General features: G+C 43.1%; 1 protein-coding gene and 6 non-coding genes across 7 annotated transcripts; 2 read left to right on the forward strand and 5 right to left on the reverse strand.

Moving 5' to 3' along the window:
* Positions 1-304: 304 nt before the first annotated feature.
* trnag-gcc (transfer RNA glycine (anticodon GCC)) lies at positions 305-375 on the reverse strand. The gene has a single exon. It is a non-coding gene; the product is annotated as a tRNA-Gly (tRNA).
* A 539-nt stretch (positions 376-914) lies between these two features.
* On the forward strand, positions 915-986 carry trnad-guc (transfer RNA aspartic acid (anticodon GUC)). The gene has a single exon. It is a non-coding gene; the product is annotated as a tRNA-Asp (tRNA).
* A 327-nt stretch (positions 987-1313) lies between these two features.
* On the forward strand, positions 1314-10027 carry LOC142391713 (uncharacterized). Its single transcript, XM_075477717.1, has 8 exons — positions 1314-3373; positions 3513-3584; positions 3694-4317; positions 4409-4522; positions 5445-5513; positions 5654-6734; positions 6863-8013; positions 8121-10027. The coding sequence occupies exons 3-8, from the start codon at positions 4227-4229 to the stop codon at positions 9155-9157; spliced, it is 3543 nt and encodes a 1180-aa protein (XP_075333832.1). The 5' UTR covers positions 1314-3373; positions 3513-3584; positions 3694-4226; the 3' UTR covers positions 9158-10027.
* A 7383-nt stretch (positions 10028-17410) lies between these two features.
* On the reverse strand, positions 17411-17493 carry trnal-cag (transfer RNA leucine (anticodon CAG)). The gene has a single exon. It is a non-coding gene; the product is annotated as a tRNA-Leu (tRNA).
* Positions 17494-17825: 332 nt separating this feature from the next.
* Positions 17826-17896, reverse strand: trnag-gcc (transfer RNA glycine (anticodon GCC)). The gene has a single exon. It is a non-coding gene; the product is annotated as a tRNA-Gly (tRNA).
* Positions 17897-18260: 364 nt separating this feature from the next.
* Positions 18261-18333, reverse strand: trnak-cuu (transfer RNA lysine (anticodon CUU)). Its single transcript has one exon. It is a non-coding gene; the product is annotated as a tRNA-Lys (tRNA).
* A 370-nt stretch (positions 18334-18703) lies between these two features.
* trnam-cau (transfer RNA methionine (anticodon CAU)) lies at positions 18704-18776 on the reverse strand. The gene has a single exon. It is a non-coding gene; the product is annotated as a tRNA-Met (tRNA).
* Positions 18777-19330: the final 554 nt, after the last annotated feature.

Consider the following 19330-nt stretch of genomic DNA (forward strand, 5'->3'; position numbering starts at 1 on the left):
AAACGCCACTGACTAACAGAGAACCCGGATTATTCAAAACCTTAAATTCTCTCTCATAGCATTGAGAGTGAATGCTCACTATGGGGAGAAAAAGGACACAAATGCCGTCCTCTTGGAGAGTAGCTACCGCTGCCTTGGTGCATTTCACAAGCAACCTCGGGCTGAGGGACAGACCAAAGGGCAGAACCACAAACTTGTACGCTAACCCCTGGAAAATAAATCTCAGATATAATCGATGAGGGGGAAAACTCCAGTCTGAGAGCAGCGAGAAGAGGCTCTTGAAAAAAAAAAAACAAAAGAGTGCTGCATTGGCCGGGAATCGAACCCGGGCCTCCCGCGTGGCAGGCGAGAATTCTACCACTGAACCACCAATGCTTACATAAGAACATTAGATACAGCACACGCTACATAGGCGCACACCAACGGCTGGCAACAGATTGTTGCAGCACATGATCCGCATTTGGACAGAGCAGTTCTAAGAAGGACCCTAAGAACGGTCCAAGAACGCAGTTATAAGAACGGTCCTCCTCGAATTTCGTTCTAATAACTGCCCTTCCCCAGGGGAGCTGTTTCAGTTTCCATTCGCACATGAGTCGGGACTGATGCGACACAACCGTCTGCAACAGTGACGTGTTATTTAGCACCACACTCAACAACAAAACAAAACAAAACCCGCAAAAAGTAAGGAGAGAAGAAAAACCACCAAGAAGCTAATATGGAGAGCGGGGAGGCCACCATGTTCACGGTCTGCATGGCGGTGATATTAATCATGGATGATCACATCGGGCGTCTAACATCGAGGCTGGAAGAGCTCACAGAGAGTCAGGATCGAGCGCAGGCCATACTTCTTCGTTTCATGAATGAAGGAAGGAGAGTAGGGCACAAAAAGGGGAGTGGTCACATGCCCTCACAACTCCTCGTTAGTATAGTGGTGAGTATCCCCGCCTGTCACGCGGGAGACCGGGGTTCGATTCCCCGACGGGGAGATAACATGTTTTTCTTTATTTTCTTACTCTACATTTGGTTTCCTTTACTTACTTAACAAAGTTTCTACCAGACTAAGAGCAAGGAATAACCTGGAGACCAAGTTACTTTTTACTTATTGCTCAAAAAAATAGTTAACTGAAATGTCATCATGCATTTTAAACTGTCAAATGAACTGAACTTATCAGAGGAATCCCCCCATAAGCTGTCACCGTAACGTGGTGGAGGGGTTTTCGTGTCCCAATGATTCTGGGAGCTATGTTGTTGAGAAGCGACAGACAATGAATAAATGGTTAGATGAACAGAAAAAAAAAAAAAAAAAAAAGAGTGCTGCATTGGCCGGGAATCGAACCCGGGCCTCCCGCGCGGCAGCCGAGAATTGTTTAGCTAAACGGCCCTAAACCAAATCCCATTCATTCTCTATGGTAGTGCTAAACCACTACGGATGTAATATACTTTCGACCACTACGTGTTTTGGCGCTGTTTCGCCTTTTTCTACAGGATGCCGATAGAAAGTTTTGAAAAGTTTTCCCAGTAAATTTCCATGAGAACGGGACTGCGCTTCGCTGATTTTCAGAGATTTTTACGTGTGCTCATCGATAAAAGGTAAGGACATATTAATGTGGATATATATTGAAAAAAGTACATCATGAAATGACGTTCGTAGTTCATAGTAACTGCTAATAAAATACAACTTAACGTTTTACAATGATACGCCAAATGATGAATGAAAATTTTCATTCATATTCATCCATAGGCTTTCATGTTATAACGGTAAGCTATCTGGTCATTATTTGAGAGTTATTCAATTTTTTAACGATGTGTTGACTTAACGCCAGCTTTAAGAAACTGGCGCTACCAGTTACTGTAAGCTACCAGTGTTACTGTAAGCTCGCGCTATCGTTGTTACTGTATATTATTTTTCACCCGCCTTCGTGGATAGATATTTAAAAAAAGTACATCATAAACTTTAGTTCGAAGTTCATAGTAACTGCTGATAAAATACAACGTAACGCTGTGTAATGATACGTCAAATGATGAATGAAATGAAACGTAAAATGATGAATGAAAATTTTCATTCATATTCATGTATAGGCTTTCATGTTATAACGGTAAGCTATCTGGTCGTTATTACTGAGTTATTATTTTTTTTAACGATGTGTTGACTTAACGCCAGCTGTAAGAGGCTGGCGCTATCGGTGCTACTGTATGTTATCTTACACCCACCTTGTGTCGCTAACGCATCTTAGGACTCCGGTCTTTCTGTCCAGTTAATATTTATTATTTACATAAATGATACATAAATGTAATGACATTACATAAATATTGATTATTTTTTTCTGTAGGCTGTGTATCAAGGGATTACTTTTGATTGTTTTTGGAATAATACAATTGGAGTAAAGCTCCAGAGTGACAATTTAATTATTACTCAAAGTATTTTTCCCTCCTCTTTCTTTCTTATACACACTAAAAAATCTGTGCACTCATATGCACACACTGTCCTATCTCTCTCTACCTGTGCCTCTGCTCTCATCTTGACCTCTTTAAGGATAAGATGATGGAGAGTAACAGGTTTTTAATAGGACTATCCTTTGAGCTAGAATATTAAAGTTGATGTGAAAATAACATGTAAAATACATATGTCATTAGTATTTTCTCAAAGTGGAATCTAAAAACCAAAAATTAACTGTTTACTTTACTGTTTCACAGGTTAAGATGCAGAAGAAAACTATTTTCTTTCCTGGGAAAATTCAAGTAGTTTTCCGCAAGGGGCCTCTTGGTTTTCCCCTCCAGGACCCTTCTCCTGAGGCCAAACACATTAAGGATGAGAAGAGTCTTCAAGATAAATCTGCACCCATGAGAGCAGAGCTTGTGCGACAGAATGCTCTGAGTATGGTCCGTCTGAGAGGTGGTGATGTCACAGATATGACAGAGGTGCATGGAGACTACATCCTGCAGTTTGGCAAATATAAAGGGAAGTCTTTTAGGTGGCTTTTGGAGAATGATGTTGGGTATACTTTGTACCTGATTAAGAATCTCCAGAAGGAAGAGGCTTTAGGAATCAGTCAAACTGAGGGGCATAACAAAGACAGTCTCTTCACATTTGTGGAATATGCACTCAGTTTTACAGAGATTCAGACTACTTTAAATGTTGAGGGTGTTGTAGCAGCATCTTCTGAAGATGATCAGCTGGTGGGCTTCGGCTCCCGTAGCAAAAGCACCTGGAAGGAGATATGGGACAGCAGAGCTGATGGCTTTGCAGACTTCATTATTAAAAAGAACTGCCTTCCAGGGACACGCATGCACAAGCTGCAGCATTACCTGCGGGAGAAGCAGCACAGAGCCTCTGTTTCCAGGCCTGCTGTACGTGCACCAACTAAACCTCTGGGCAAGTTATTTTGTAAATATTCTTATTCATATCATATATATATCATATAACATTTTTCAAATTAAATCGAGCATGATATGTGGTCATTTTGAACTGATTATAAATGGAACCAGTCATTTTTATTCCTTTTTTTGTACAGTGATGGATGAAGATGAGGAGCTGGAAAGTGCCATGTTGAGCATCTCACCATCAAAGGTCCTATCTGAAAGCAGTAAGTCCATTGTTATCACAGTGGCTGGAAGACAGAATCGATGATGGGTGAGTCTGTTTTTTTATTTAATAGTTCCAATACTTATGTCTCTGTTTCTCTTTGTGATCAGCTGCTGTGCCATCAGTGGCAGCAGCCAAAGAGGAAGTTTCTTCAGCAGCAAAGACAGGTTTTTAGCTCACAGGTTTCAGGATTGGAGTGTGACTCTCTTTCATGATGAATGACCCTCCAAAACTGAAACTTAAACTCATTTTGTTCTGTGTGTTTTTGCGTTTGGGCCATGTTCCGGCCATGTTCCTGTTAAATATTTGGTTGTATGCTGCTGTCACTCTTATTGTCATAAGGACTATGAATTGATCCAACCAAAATGAGGGTGAGTATAGATTTTTGTTCTTCAGTTTTGTTATCATTGAAACAAATCAAGCAATGCCCAGCATCACTAACACTTGAATGCATGCTTGTTCACTGAGCCACATTGCTTCACTTGCTTGGACAGAGAAACAGTTTAGTTTGCTATGTGTGTGGGAATTAGATATGAAAACATTGTGAGACTGTTTATGAAGCTCTGAAAAGCAGGAGAAGCAAGCTAATGGCTGTTTGAGTTCCTACTAACATCAACTCTTTACATTCACCATGAATATTTGAATGACCGATGCTTTTTCTGTTGTAGTTCCATCTTCGACTCAGTCCAGACCTCCTGATACAGTTGATGAACTGCAAACATCAACAGTTGACGGTAAAAATCATTCAATACTGTTATTTTAATCAAATGTTGGGTTGAATATGTGGTTAATTTTTCTAATATTTTTCTGTGGGTCCACTCCCAGCAACTGTGAAAAGGAAGACACCTGTGCCCCTACCACCAGAGCTGTCATTCCTTGTGACAGAAACTGCAGGCTCAAAAGACACAAGAGCAAAGAAACCATCTGAGTCATTCACAGGTATGTTTCCACTAATATTCCATGACACATCTGTTTAACGCACAAGTCAGTATAGTTTCAATCACCACTTTAAAATGATATTATCACATTATGGTGCTCTGGGGTCTAAAGCCCACCGGTGGGCATTTTTAACACATCTCCAAAAACACATCTGTAACTCTGTGAGTTTTTGTCATTGAAACATATAAGTGACACCATTAAAAACCTCAAAACTTCTAGTTTTCAAATATATATATTTTTAAATAAATTATATAGCTGGCCCTTTTTAAAGAGAGTGAACAGAAATCTTTGGATTTTCTGTAGTCTCACACTGCAGCAGCTTCCTAGGCCACACCTATCACTATTCACATGTTAAGTACCAGGTGATTGAGTGGCTATTCACAGGTGAGAACACGTCCCATTAAGCCAGCATGTGGGGGAGGCAGCAATGTCCTGCCAGGGACAGACAATTATCACATGGAGAGTGACAGGGGGGTGGGGGGGAATCAGGGGTGTTATACACCCATCTAATTAGTATTCAACTAACAGAGACACTGACTGGAGTTACAATTACTTTTTTACAGTTTGTGTGAAAACAACAAAACCTTTCTGACTGCACTTTTTACTTTTATGCAGCCAACACTTTTGTTTACAAGGTTCAACCTTCAAAAGTCTTGGCTAGATACATTTATAGTGTGTTTTCTTGCACTGTTTGAAGACCTCTAAAACTTGTTTTTTGTACAGTTGTGTTTCCCCTCAATTTAAAAAAAATTTGTTTGTAATACATTCACTTCACTCTCATATTGTTTTTTGTTCGGCTTTTCCGAATACAACCATATATGTCACTTTTGCATAGATGTTTACAGTTAGTTGAAATGCTTGAAAATGTCAAGGTGGTGACAACTGCCTCAAAGTCTCACAAAAAGATGTCACTTCTTTTCAGATTCCAACACAAGTGCTACTTGCTCCTCTGCATCCAGAGCACTTACTTTTAAGGAGAGTACTAAAGATGGTAAGTATAGAAAGCATGTAAACATTTTTTTAAATGTTTTTCTTCACTCTATTTTAGCCATTTTACTCGTTCAGCCTAAAAATATATATTTTCTTTGTTAAGTCTCTAATTACAGTTGTGTCATGTCTGAACTTCCTCAGCAGAACCACCCATCCCTGTGCCTCTGCCAGAGCGTGACCATGACATGAGCAGCTGGAACTGTTCCCAACATCAAAAACTATGGATGAGGACAGAGCTTCAAGATCTTGGGCTGTGGCCTGGGTCTCGCCCCGTGCGTAACCCAGGGAATACAATTTCACTGTGGCGTCTTCCTCCACAGCCTGAACTAATCGATACAGTCGCTGAGCTCCCATCACCCAACTTCTTCCAGCTCCATCCATTTTTTATTTGGAAACCTGAAACCAAAATTATGGGTAGATTAAGAAACAATTACATCCTTCCGTGTCTCCATGGCTGTCCCCATCCACAGGTGGTTTCTTCAGGTGTGGGCAGGCCTCGAGTAATTGTTGGCTCCAGTGGTCAATATTACATCTTGTCTTCACGACTGTGCTGTAAGGCCTGTCGGAGGAACTGGTTTGCTGACAGTCCACGATGGCTAGAGAAGCTACCAAAAAGATTTACAAACCTTCTCCCTGCATTTCTCACTTACAAGAAGGCAATTTGCAAGTCAGTAATGGATGAGCTGAGGCGCTCTGGCAAGTCACCAACAGATATGGCAAAGCAAGTGAATGAGCTCATGCGTCTCAAGTATGAGCGAGCTCATCTGGCATATCTGCAAGCCATAGAAAGCGTTTGGGATGCTGAGGCTGGCGCGCATGGCCAGAAGACGATAGGGCAGTTTCTGAGGAAGGAAATAACACCTTATGCTTTTGGCGGATACGAAGATCCAGACGGCTGGTGTGGAGTCTTTGTTTCCAGTTTCTACCTGACTGACTGTTTAATCAGCGAGTTCAGACATCAAGAGCCAGCCATGTCTCAGTTTCTGAAAGGCACTTTTGGGCACGTGCTCAGATCCGATCACACTCGGAAAGTTGCAAGAAAAGTAACTTTGGCATCTGGGGTCATGTCCAGTTATGCCATCATGAACGAGAACTGGATGATACTATCCTGGGTGATGGTTCAGTCAGAATCAGACAGGTCCTTGGAACCAATGTACAGAGGGTTGGCCAAGAGGTACAGTGATGCTGGAGTGGAAAAGGCAGGCTACCACTGGGTAGACAGGTGAGAAATGTCATCTTCTCTTTTTACTGCCTTTTTAAACTACTAATGTTGTGCCTGTTAAGGTTTACATTTGAGCAAATTAGGGTAAATGATGTAACATATCTCATATCTTTGCATCTCGCATTTAGGGATTGCTGCGCTGCATTTAAGATGCCAAACTCCATCCCAGGTGAACATCTAGACTGGGATGCGTGGAAGACTACCCCTTCCCACATTGCTGCAGCAACCTCTGGTCACCTGCAAAACAGATGTGCCTCAAGGGCTCAATACAACACGGAAATTGTTGTGAAACTGGACTTGTTCCACTGCCTGAGGCGCTTTTCTCAGGAGTGCACGTCGGAACATCATCCGCTTCACAGCACTTTCTGTCAGCTCCTCTCTGCTGCCTTCTCTGTGGTGGATCAGGAAGACCTGAAAAGGCTAAAAAAGGCCTATGAGTTCTGCAACATCCGTCCGGCTAATCCGACCAAGCAGCATGTACGTGAGCACTGCAGGACTCAGATACCACCACCCAGAGAGCTGTTGGAAAGGGTTGAGAATGTGCTGAAACATTTTCACCTAACCAAGGACCCAAATGATGTCTCCCTGTACAAGCCATCGATGCTGAAGACCTGGCGCATACAGAGGGTCCACATTCTCCGCGGGTGTCTTAGTGACCCTGAGCTGTCTGAGGGGATAATGTACAGGTATGGTGGAACTCTTCAGCTCAACCACATACCTGGAGAAGGTGCCAAAGTCCCACTTTGGATTCCAGTCAGAGGCACATCACAGCAGGAGGGGTACCATTTCCACCAGGCCCAGTGGATTACAGGAACCCACGTGTCAACTGAACTGTTCCAGGCGCAGGGCATGACAGGTGTGGCCCGATGGAACTTTCAAAGACTCGTGGACCTCAAGCAGCCAGATGTCATCCTGCCTGCTGTGTTTGATCCAGCATTAATTGCTGAGATCAATTGTGCCTCCAAGAGGGTAACAGGGCAGGAGAAGTATCCAGCACTTCACCATGACGGAGCAGACACTGGAGAGAGGTTTGGCCTTGAATACCAAGAGCCAGACTGCCGTCCAGTCCCTCTGGACTGGGACAAGCACAGAAGCAAGAAGAGCGAAGAACAACTTGCTCTTTTGCCTCTGTCGCTTGTGCAGACACCCTCCCCCTCCAGAGTCGAAGCTCCAGATGTGATGCCCTCTACCAGCCACCCACTCTCTGCTGGTGAACCCTCTGCTCCAGGAAGGCAGGAGATGCAGTCAGAGACCAAGCAGGAACCTCTAGCTACTGCAGGTAAATAAAGAGAATGTTTTAGACACATTTCTTCATTACATCATCACTGAATAACATGAAAAAGAGAGACTATTTTTGAATACAGATTTTTTTAAATTTCGTTACAGAAACGTCAGGCGCCACACCTCTCCCTCTGAGATCCTCACCACGGAGTGCCCGCATTGGACCCGTTAAAACAGGTGGACGGGTCTTTGTCCTTGACCACACACGCTGGACAACACCAATGAAAGAGGCAGTTGATGGCTTGCTGCAGAAATTTCATGGGGAAAAGGACATGTTAAAGCTTGTGGATCAGCAATATGCAGATGTGGTTCAACAGGCTGCCACAGATCCCAACAGCTTGCTGCACCCCACAACCAGGCTACACATCTCCCGCTATGTGAAGCACCGGGCAAAGCTTTTAAATGCCAGTTCTTCGCTCAACACAAGCCCTGAAAAATTACTGGAGACTCAGCAACTGTGGCACTCTCTTACTGAGGGGAGTAAGACTGCCACAGTTCCTGTAGTCACCATTGACCCTGTACAATTTAACCCCCCAACAACTTCATCACCTGCACCCATGACACAAGACTCCATTGAAAGAATTGTGCAAGGAATCCTACAGACCCAACAGCACCAACAGTCACAACAGAAACAAAGACAGACAAAGAACTGTCTCGCCTGTGGACAGCCTAAGTCCAGATATGGGACGGATGGATCCTCAATACATTATTTCTTCCAACAAGGGCCTGTGCGGTATTTTTACTGCTCCACCAAGGTGCACAAAATATATGCTGCCGAGGGACTCTCAAACCCCAAAATGTCATTTGAGGATTTTTCATCCACTCCGTTCTTTCTGAGGGAGCTGGAAGACACAAAGAAAAGAGTGGAAGAAAAAAACGAAAAAAAAAGAAAAAGAACCGACTCCCAACAACCTGGCCGTCTCTGTCGGTTCTGCCATGTGGAGCTGAAACAGGGACCAAACAGCCCACATATTCACACCAACTTCCCTGGAGTGGCAGGGAAGTACATCTACTGCCCCTCAAAAGTCCATGCCCTCTATGGCAAAAAGGGAATGACCAAAGAGATGAGCTGGATGGACTTCTCCAAGTCTCCTTTTTTTGAGGAGGAAAAAAAGAGATGGAAAGAGGAGAAGAAAAAATGATCTTTCATAAAATATCTGTATATATCTGTATTTGTTTATTCTGATTTATTATTATTATGTAAAAAGTATTATTTTGTTAGTATTATTATGTAAAAAGTATTTTAAAATGTTTGTGTAGAGGGACCTTGATACAAACTTTGGTCTCTAAATGATTTGCCTCATGGTTTTTATTTCTGTCTGTCTGTCACAGAGAAGGCCAATTCAGCAGGTCCATCCTGGATCTTACATTTTGAGGGATCTAAAATCAGCAATTTTAAGTAATAAATTCTGACAGTGATAAAAGTACTTCTATCCTTCAGTAAAAACACTGATTCCTCTTTAAAAAGGTTATTTTAAAAGTAAAGATCTTGCAGAAAAATCTTGCAGATTTCCTATAAGAACAATTTTTCATTGCAAACATGTTTGCTAAAGTATTAGCTACAAGTTGAAGTGCATAAAACCGTCTCTTGTCTCACTGTTCAGCCTGAATATATATATATATATATATATAAAAAATAACATGTAAAGCTTTTAATTCACTAAATCATATTTCAAATAGTTTATAAATAATAGACCACCAGTAAAATACAATAAATGATTAAAATACTAATAATAAACCAACATAATTATAAGTACAATTAATAACAAAGTGGGATTCATATTTATTGAATCAAAAATAACTGTTTGTCTTAAAATACAAACAGCTAATTTGATTCAATAAATATTTAACTTTGTCACAGATGGGATTCGAACCAGGGTCGCGACAATCATTCAGAGTTTGGATCAGAACCTCGGACAGCACCAAAAATGGTGCAATTTCATTGGCTGTCACTGTGTTACAGCTATACGCAACTTGCCCCCGCGTGGCAGGCGAGAATTCTACCACTGAACCACCAATGCTCACATACCTTTTTTTCCCTACACGGAAACACGTACGTGATCACATGTCTATTTCAGTGACCTTTAAACGGCCTCCTTCTCAGTTACCTTGCAAAAACGGGGTCACGTGTCCTGCTAACCCCTTTACTGACAGAAGGAATTCAACAACGATGGACGCGGCATACTATGTAGCATTCTGGGAGCGCCGGAGCCAGAGTTAGCACCCATGGAGTCAGAACTAGCGCCAGAGCCTAGAGAGCCCACAGAACCAGAGAGGCAAAGCCTAGAGAGCTAAAGCTAGCGCCAGAGCCTAGAGAGATAAAGCTAGCGCCAGAGCCTAGAGAGATAAAGCTAGAACCAGAGCCTAGAGAGCTAAAGCTAGCACCAGAGCCTAGAGAGCTAAAGCTAGCACCAAAGCCTAGATAGCTAAAGCTAGCGCCAGAGCCTAGAGAGTTAAAGCTAGCGCCAGAGCCTAGAGAGATAAAGCTAGAACCAGAGCCTAGAGAGCTAAAGCTAGTGCCAGAGCCTAGAGAGCCCACAGAGCAAAAGCCCAAAGAGCCAGAGAGGCAAAGCCTAGAGAGCTAAAGCTAGCGCCAGAGCCTAGAGAGATAAAGCTAGAGCCTAGAGAGCTAAAGCTAGCACCAGAGCCTAGATAGCTAAAGCTAGCGCCAGAGCCTAGAGAGTTAAAGCTAGCACCAGAGTCTAGAGAGCTAAAGCTAGCGCCAGAGCCTAGAGAGCTAAAGCTAGCGCCAGAGCCTAGAGAGCTAAAGCTAGCGCCAGAGCCTAGAGCTATAGCTAGCGCCAGAGCCTAGAGAGCTAAAGCTAGCACCAGAGCCTAGAGAGCTAAAGCTAGCGCCAGAGCCTGGAGAGCTAAAGCTAGCGCCAGAGCCTAGAGAGCCCACAGAGCAAAAGCCCAAAGAGCCAGAGAGGCAAAGCCTAGAGAGCTAAAGCTAGCGCCAGAGCCTAGAGAGATAAAGCTAGAGCCTAGAGAGCTAAAGCTAGCACCAGAGCCTAGATAGCTAAAGCTAGCGCCAGAGCCTAGAGAGTTAAAGCTAGCACCAGAGTCTAGAGAGCTAAAGCTAGCGCCAGAGCCTAGAGAGCTAAAGCTAGCGCCAGAGCCTAGAGCGCTATAGCTAGCGCCAGAGCCTAAAGAGTTAAAGCTAGCACCAGAGTCTAGAGAGCTAAAGCTAGCGCCAGAGCCTAGAGAGCTAAAGCTAGCGCCAGAGCCTAGAGAGCTAAAGCTAGCGCCAGAGCCTAGAGAGCTAAAGCTAGCACCAGAGCCTAGAGAGCTAAAGCTAGCACCAAAGCCTAGATAGCTAAAGCTAGCGCCAGAGCCTAGAGAGTTAAAGCTAGCACAAGAGTAGAGAGCTAAAGCTAGCGCCAGAGCCTAGAGAGCTAAAGCTAGCACCAGAGCCTAGAGAGCTAAAGCTAGCGCCAGAGCCTAGAGAGCTAAAGCTAGCGCCAGAGCCTAGAGAGCTAAAGCTAGCGCCAGAGCCTGGAGAGCTAAAGCTAGCGCCAGAGCCTAGAGAGCAATAGCTAGCGCCAGAGCCTAGAGAGCTAAAGCTAACACCAGAGCCTAGAGAGCTAAAGCTAGCGCCAGAGCCTAGAGAGCTAAAGCTAGCGCCAGAGCCTAGAGCGCCCAGAGCCCTTTTGTGACGCAGCTGGTTTTTCCCGGTGAAAAAGACAAGAGGGGTAGTTGCACACTGGAGTTTTTTTTTTAAAAAAGTACTGGCTAGGATTGAGAGATGGGGATGGGGATACTAGAAAATAATGTTGGGTGTGTTAGTCTTGAAAAGGACTGTTTGGGTTTTGAAGTTTACAGAATATGAAACTACTAGAACTGGTACAAGTGAACTTGGCAAGAGACTAAGAGTGAGTGGATCTATGACGCGAGTGCGGACGTTTATATAGCACTCAAGTGACGTTGCGTCACGTTCGCATCACAGGCTCAAAATACGACACTCACTGTATTGGTAGATTTTATGAAAGAATTGATTTGTGTGTATGTTAAAATAGTCCAATTTCTTGCATTTTTACATGGGTGAGTTTGTTGCATTTAATAATAGCCAGTGAGACCGGGGGGGTATCCCACTGGTTGAGAACAACTGCCCTATGACAAGCAGTCCCGCAGACACCCCAAAATCACAGACGCCATTGCCATTCAAAAATTCAGAAATTGCCATTTATTTCATATATATATTTATATAATTTTCAGGTAAAAAAATACTATTTCCGGATATATATCATTATCGGGATATAAAATTTTGTCCATATCGCACAGCACTACCAGTCACTATTGATGTCTACAAAAAAACAACATAAATTATGCATGCATATCTCTCTCTCTCCCTCTCACACACACACACACCCAGTCACACTATTGTGATCACAATATTCATCAGCAGGACATATGGGTCCCCGTCTTTACATCAACAATCTGGGCTAAGTGAGGCTACATTTCAATAAACTGGAGATGCATTTAACTGCCTTTGAATCCTCTGACCTGGTGGTGGTAGACTGGTTTATTGTGTTTCAAGATAGTGGCATGAAAATAAACAACTACAAAGACTGCAAGACAGCTCTTGACTTCTGTCCCTTAGAATTGAAAGATTAACTTTGTTTCACATGACTGTATACTCCTATTATTTTGCACTTTGAATAGCCTTGTGTATGAATTGTGCTCTACAAATAAAATTGCCTTGCCTATTAATCACTTAAAGGGATAATTCAGAGTAAAATGCACTTTAGATCAATTTACGGGATGTTGGGAGTACATACGTTGAGTTGACATCAAAATCATGTCATTCGGATGTGTTTTGAGAATTTCGATTTGACCGTTTTTAGCCAAAAGTCGTTAGCCTGGAAGTGACGGGGGCAAATCATGTCACCGCTACAAAACGCTATTTTTATACCTCTTCTACAGCTCCAAACAACATAACACTTACGTGGTAGTGAGTAGAGGGTCCCTAAAGCCAAACTGAAGTGTCCCGAGGTCTTCATGTGGTCGGATATAGAGTCCAGAATTAATTTAATCAAGCCAGTACCTTTCTGGAAATGTTGCTGCTGCAGCTGCCGCTTAAGACCGTGGTAAAGTTGGTTTGATATTGGTTTGAAAAAAAAGACACCTTATTTCCTTATTGTGAATATCTGTCGAATATCCAGATTACTTGCATAATAGCTGATGAGCCTGCAGAAGTTGAAATTTCAATTGGTGTGTTATCACAATTATAGTCTGATATAGTACTTAGAATATTGTTATAGGACTATTGTGTTACCTTTTCTTTATTTGTTTGTTATGAAATGGTGTGCTTCAATGGACACACTTGGGAATTATCGTTGCCTTTCATGATGAAATAATAATAATAAAAATGGATCGTTTTATATAGCGCTTTTCATAATACTCAAAGCCACTTCCAGTGTATACCGGTGAATGAAACAACATAAAATTCCTAACATCATCATTTATTTACAAATAATTGCACAATATATTTTACATGACACAACCATCAGCCGTGAGCCTGTTTTCGAATTGGTCCATCCGGTTTATCGTTCTCTGCGTGCACCAAGTTACAAATTTTGACTGCTGCACGACTACGTGCCGCGCAGAAAATCACGCGCCGTGAGCGACACGTCAACTATAAAACAAGTTTTAGATCATTGAAAGGGCGGTCTTAATGCAGGTCACTGATTACCTCTCACAAAACAACCTCCTTGACCCAAACCAATCTGGGTTTCAAAGTGGCCACTCCACTGAAACGGCTCTGTTGGCTGTGACAGAAGCCTTAAAAGAAGCCAGAATGACAGTTAAGTCCTCAGTTCTTATCCTGCTTGACCTATCGGCTGCATTTGACACTGTCAACCACGGCATCTTTTTGTCCATACTGTCTAGCACCACCACGACCTGACGACCACACGGTCTCAGCACGAATCTCAGACCGTCTCTCTGACATATTGAAATGGATGAAAGCCCATCAACTCCAACTAAACCTCTCATAAACTGAACTGCTTGTCTTTCCAGCCAAACAAACCATACACCACGGCATCTGCAACCAAACTGAATCATAATCACGATTATTTGGATCTTATTTGAAATCACAATTATTAATCACGATTATGGAACAACGATAAACAACTGAATTTTATTGCACTTCTTTCCAAAAAAAAAAAACAATTTTCAGTGCAGAATGTAATTTAAAATCACGAAATGAAATCTAGCTAAGAATGTACCATGTAAGGAATAAACAAAATAAAACTGAAATGCAATTATTATTGCACAGTCTTTGCACAACACCTGCTTTTGTTGGACATCGCTAGCCCTGAATCCGAAGTAACAATAAAACAACCAATCTTGCACGGCAACAAGCGTCAACAAATAGGCACCACAAACATGAACGAATCCGTCAAGCATTTCCAAACCCAGCATATAGGAATAATTAAATGCATGTCTTACCTTAAAGCAGAATAGACCACAAAGGCCTTGGCTCGTCTTCCTTGGCTGTTGGTCCAAAAACCCATGACGTGGACAGGCGATGACCTGATTTAATCCATGATGTGATGAAGGGTGCTGGGTCAAAACGCTCCAGTGGGGGTCCATTTAAATCCACAAAAAGTAGCGATGACAGGCTTTTCTTGCACAGTCTGTTGCGGGTTTTACTGTCCGTATTATTGACGGCCGAAAACCCCCTTTCACACTCTGACGAAGTTGGGAGATATGTCCTGCTTGCTGTACACACTTTTCCAGTGTTTTGCCCGGAGCGCCACCTTGCAACTTCCAGTCACGAAACTCATCCACTGCCTCTTTAGCCGACTCGCCTTGTGTTTTCGCTAGTTTCCGTACTTCATTTTCTCCATACATGATTAACGCGTTGCGGTCTTTTGGCCAGAAGTGCTTTTCAAGGGGTTTCAACATCTGGACAAGGTCCGACTCTGGCATGCGCATTTTAAGTCCGTCAATCACCGACTGATAGAACTGGCGCCGGTTAATTTTCTCCCTGCTCTTGGAGATCCAGATCCATTAAAAACCCTGTGTGTGTGAGATGTTTGTATAGCCTCAGGAATTTTTTTCTCTCCGTGTCATTTCGACCTGGATCTTCACTTGCTGTTTTGAAGTGGCTCGCTAATGCGGGGTAGTTGTTCCACACTGCTCTCACGGTGTTAAAGCTACTAGCCACCCATCGTATAGTGAATATTTGGCCGATTCTTAAAACCTGCATATTGAGGTCAGCAGCCGCCTCCTCAAGCAAGCGTGCATTCTTTGAGGACTGGTGGTACAGAGCAATAAAGCTTGGAGGTGAAAATCTCTAAGTGGTTACATCCAGCAACCTCCTTGAATGCGTCATGGACAGCCAATTCAAGGCGGTGGGCGAGACAGTGGATTGACTGTATGTTGGGGAAATCGCGTTTCAGCCTAGCAATCAGCCCAGTGGTTTTATCGGTGAGGACTGCAGCACCATCTGTGGCGATGCTAATGAGGTTCCGGCCCAAAACCTCGTCATCTAACCCAGCTTGGCGCAAACTCTGTCTCAAACTATTGTAAATGGATTCTGCATCTGTGCCCAGTGTCAGCTCTGCAATGTCCAAAAATACATTGTCCACGTCTCCTTTCCCACTCACGTCACACCTTACTAAATAATGAGATAGGCACGTCCGTGCACTGTGCTCTCATCAATGGTTAGGCTGATTCTTGAATTAATTTCTTTTATGTTTGAAGCTAACTTTCTTCTCATTTCCTGCACAATATGACCAATAATTTCAGCACATGATTTGTCTGATTTGTGCACATGACACACTTTTGCCCCATTCAGCTCTTGCAATTTCATTATAGCAGGTAGCTTCTGATAGGCTAGCCTTTCCTTGGCCACCATATAGGCCGATCTAAAGGACAGTGCCATTTCTTCTGTCGCTTTGGCATTAATCGCAATAGAAGTAGAATGTCCTTTTGCTTGGTTTCGGTTATCTCGACTGCCCTTCTGTGCGCGTTGCTATCCCTATGTTTGTATATTTTTTTACATAACCCGAATTGTGTCTGGCTACTTACATCCCCGTGTATCCATTCCTCAGACAGGTGTGTGCCACTTCCAATTTCCGAAAAAATGGTTTTTGCGTCCCGGCAGACAGAGCATCCCAACTTGCCATCCTTTGTAAACAGCCAGGGGTTTCGAGACTTCCACTCTGTCCACTGCTGGCTCGTGCTGCTGGCCATGGACGTGGACTCACCGGCAGATAGCTACACGCTGCCTGCTCGATCCTGCTGCATGCTGACCATGGGTCAGGCGTTCCTAGTAGTGCAGGTGGTTGCGGACGCTTGTCCACTGTCATCTGCTGACTGAACATCTCGTTGTTCCTCGGAACTTTTGCTTTTCTTAAAAAGAGTGCCTTGCTGTCGTTTAGCCATTGCTAACGCTGACCACTTGCACTTACTTGATCTGACTGAAGATGGAATGATTAAAAAAAACACTTTCTCAAACTTCGGCCACACCCACAACATACATTGTATCAAAACGAGCGGGAAAGAGGCACAACCACACAAACAGGCCTAGAAATAGAATTCGTGAGATATTATTGGGATAGACTGTGTTGGCAGTATGCAGTCGTTGTCATAACTGTTTATCTTTGATGTAAACACAACACTTCGGATATGCAAATTGTTCCCGTTACACACGATTTCAATATCAATAAAACACATTTTGCCAATATTTTAGAGACCCCCCAACATTTCCCAAATCATGTTTTCAGGGGGTCTCGTGTCAGTTTCAGGGGGTCTCGGATCCCCCGAGTCCCCCCGTAGTTCGAACCCTGCTTATATTACTACTACTACTCTGCTCTCACTACTTGAACTTGACACCACTGCTGGCTGCACTAGTGAGGAGCTGCACGCTTAACTTGCTTGTGAATCAGTTAGGCGGCGTAACGAATAGGTCCATGTTCGCCCCCTGGACATTGGCGTACTACTGATTAAATGCTTGCATGCTAGAGTATAATGCAACTGAACCCGCATTAAGAAAATAAATGTAAAAAAAAAAAAATTGCGATTTTAATTTTTCATAATCGTCGCTGCTAAAATCACGATTTTGATTAAAATTCGATTAATTGTGCAGCCCTACCATCAGTATAAAGTTTGTCAACAGAGTATTGGTACAACTTAAGCCATATCAGGGTCAATTTAAAAAAAAGTAAGAAAAAACTGTTACATCCAGGACAGCTCAGGGGATAAAGACATTTTCAGCTCCTGCTTGTAAATTAACCCCAACTTGTTGAGTAAGTTCACATTCTGTATTTGCTGTTTTTTTACAATCTTCTGTGGTTTTATTAAAACTTTGATTATTGGAATTTGCCACGTTCAATATGTAAATGTCCTAAATCTGAGCTTTAGAGTAAAAAAAGAAGAAAAGGTTATGTCAGAAGTGGGATTCGAACCCACGCCTCCAGGGGAGACTGCGACCTGAACGCAGCGCCTTAGACCGCTCGGCCATCCTGACAGTGTGTACCAACAGCACTGCTACGCTATTTCAAAGCGCGGGAGCAGAGAAGGGGGATGCATGTATAACTTCAGTGATGAGAGGGCAGAATAAAGGTGAAGAGAGCTTGACCAACATTTTTTTTTTTTTTTTTTACAGCTGCTAGCTTATGTGTAATTGTATGTATAAAGAACAAAGTGTTCTTTATGAGAACAAAGGCACCATGCATACTGCTTCTACGAGGCCAGCATCTCTTTAAAAGCTCTACCTGGTTAAACCTGGTACCTAAACATGGTACCTGGTTCGAATGTTAAACGCTAAAATGCAACAGGATCATGGGGAGAAAAGGTTGTTGCATTGGCCGGGAATCGAACCCGGGCCTCCCGCGTGGCAGGCGAGAATTCTACCACTGAACCACCAATGCTCACAGAGCACAAAAAACACTGCTACTCTTTTTAATCAGGCACAACATAAAACAGATCAGAAATCTAAAAAAAGGAGCGCCAGAAGTTAGTTTACGTCCCTCGATGATTTGATTGGTTTGGATTCTGAACAAATAGAATCACTCGCAAAAAAAATCGTAATGCTGCATATCAGGACACCCCCGCGCGACATTTCATCATCGTTTCACTCGCTGTATGTCAGGACGATGTGTCCTGCGGTACATTATCGATACAAAACGTCTTTTTGAAGTAAACCTAACAGAATATTGACATCACAATATGATACACTTACGTATTCAGTGAATCTTCAAGCCGCATCCTCAAAAAACAAAGAAAAGATATATGCGCCCAACGTGGGGCTCGAACCCACGACCCTGAGATTAAGAGTCTCATGCTCTACCGACTGAGCTAGCCGGGCTTATGTCACGCTGGCCTATGGCACGCTGAAAAACTGCCGGAACTGCAATAGATTATTTGCACAGCAAGCTATCGTTCAGGTTCTCCCCCAGGAAAAAAGATGGGAGTCCCCCAGGTGGCACCCCCTCCAGGACATCACCCAAGAGACTCCAAGAAGAATTGACTTAACTGTTTAGTGCACACACACAAACCACAGTCAGAGCCTTACCTCCTGTGACTTGCAAATGCAGGAAGGCAGCCCTCTTGCTCACTGACGAGACCTCCAAAACTGAGGCACCCAGCCAGGGACTTACCTGGCTCCCCACACGTACCTGACACCTCTCACTTCACATAAAACATTCAACAATATGTGTACAGAAAGTAAAAACATATGCCCCGTGTGAGGCTCGAACTCACGACCTTCAGATTATGAGACTGACGCGCTGCCTACTGCGCCAACGAGGCCTGGAGAAGCATCAGACAGGAAGCGTTTTTATGGGAGGCCAACCTTACCATGAGGTAGTACTTATTTGACAAAGAAGTGGTTAAAATGAACATTCTTTCCATTTTCGCAAATAGAGGTAGAAAATAACTAATGCTCAATAAAGTTTAAATTAACCAAGAGTAATAAACCAACCTATTCCTATAATAACACAGTGGCTGAAAGCAATAGAAATATACCAAAAATATACCCCACCATATGTAATAAAAGCGATTACTCCTGATTTACAAAATCTAACTTGCAGTTCAGAACATTTTTCACAAGGGGGGAGTGAAGCGCTTCTTATTCCCCGAGGATAACCTACTGTGACCCCAAGGATCAGGGCCCTTTCTACCTTTGTGGGGGCCCTAAGCAAGATGCTGTTTGGGGGCCCCTTGTTTGTCAAACTACAATGAAGAGATTCCTAACCCTTTAGAGGATACAACCTATATCTATTACACTTTATGAGCAAAAACAGGCTACAGATAAAATAAAAAAAATCTTAAGTTGAGCCACTCAGGCAAGTTAAACTGATAAA

Source organism: Odontesthes bonariensis, chromosome 11, assembly GCF_027942865.1.
Source record: "Odontesthes bonariensis isolate fOdoBon6 chromosome 11, fOdoBon6.hap1, whole genome shotgun sequence".
In the NCBI taxonomy this organism is placed as follows: domain Eukaryota; kingdom Metazoa; phylum Chordata; class Actinopteri; order Atheriniformes; family Atherinopsidae; genus Odontesthes; species Odontesthes bonariensis.

Excerpts from the sequence above, each read along its gene's own strand:
- LOC142391713 (XM_075477717.1), top strand. The coding sequence starts at position 4,227 with ATGACCGATGCTTTTTCTGTTGTAGTTCCATCTTCGACTCAGTCCAGA. Across the intron at positions 6,735-6,862 it reads GGCTACCACTGGGTAGACAG|GGATTGCTGCGCTGCATTTA; the intron begins GTGAGAAATGTC and ends TCTCGCATTTAG. Across the intron at positions 8,014-8,120 it reads GGAACCTCTAGCTACTGCAG|AAACGTCAGGCGCCACACCT; the intron begins GTAAATAAAGAG and ends ATTTCGTTACAG.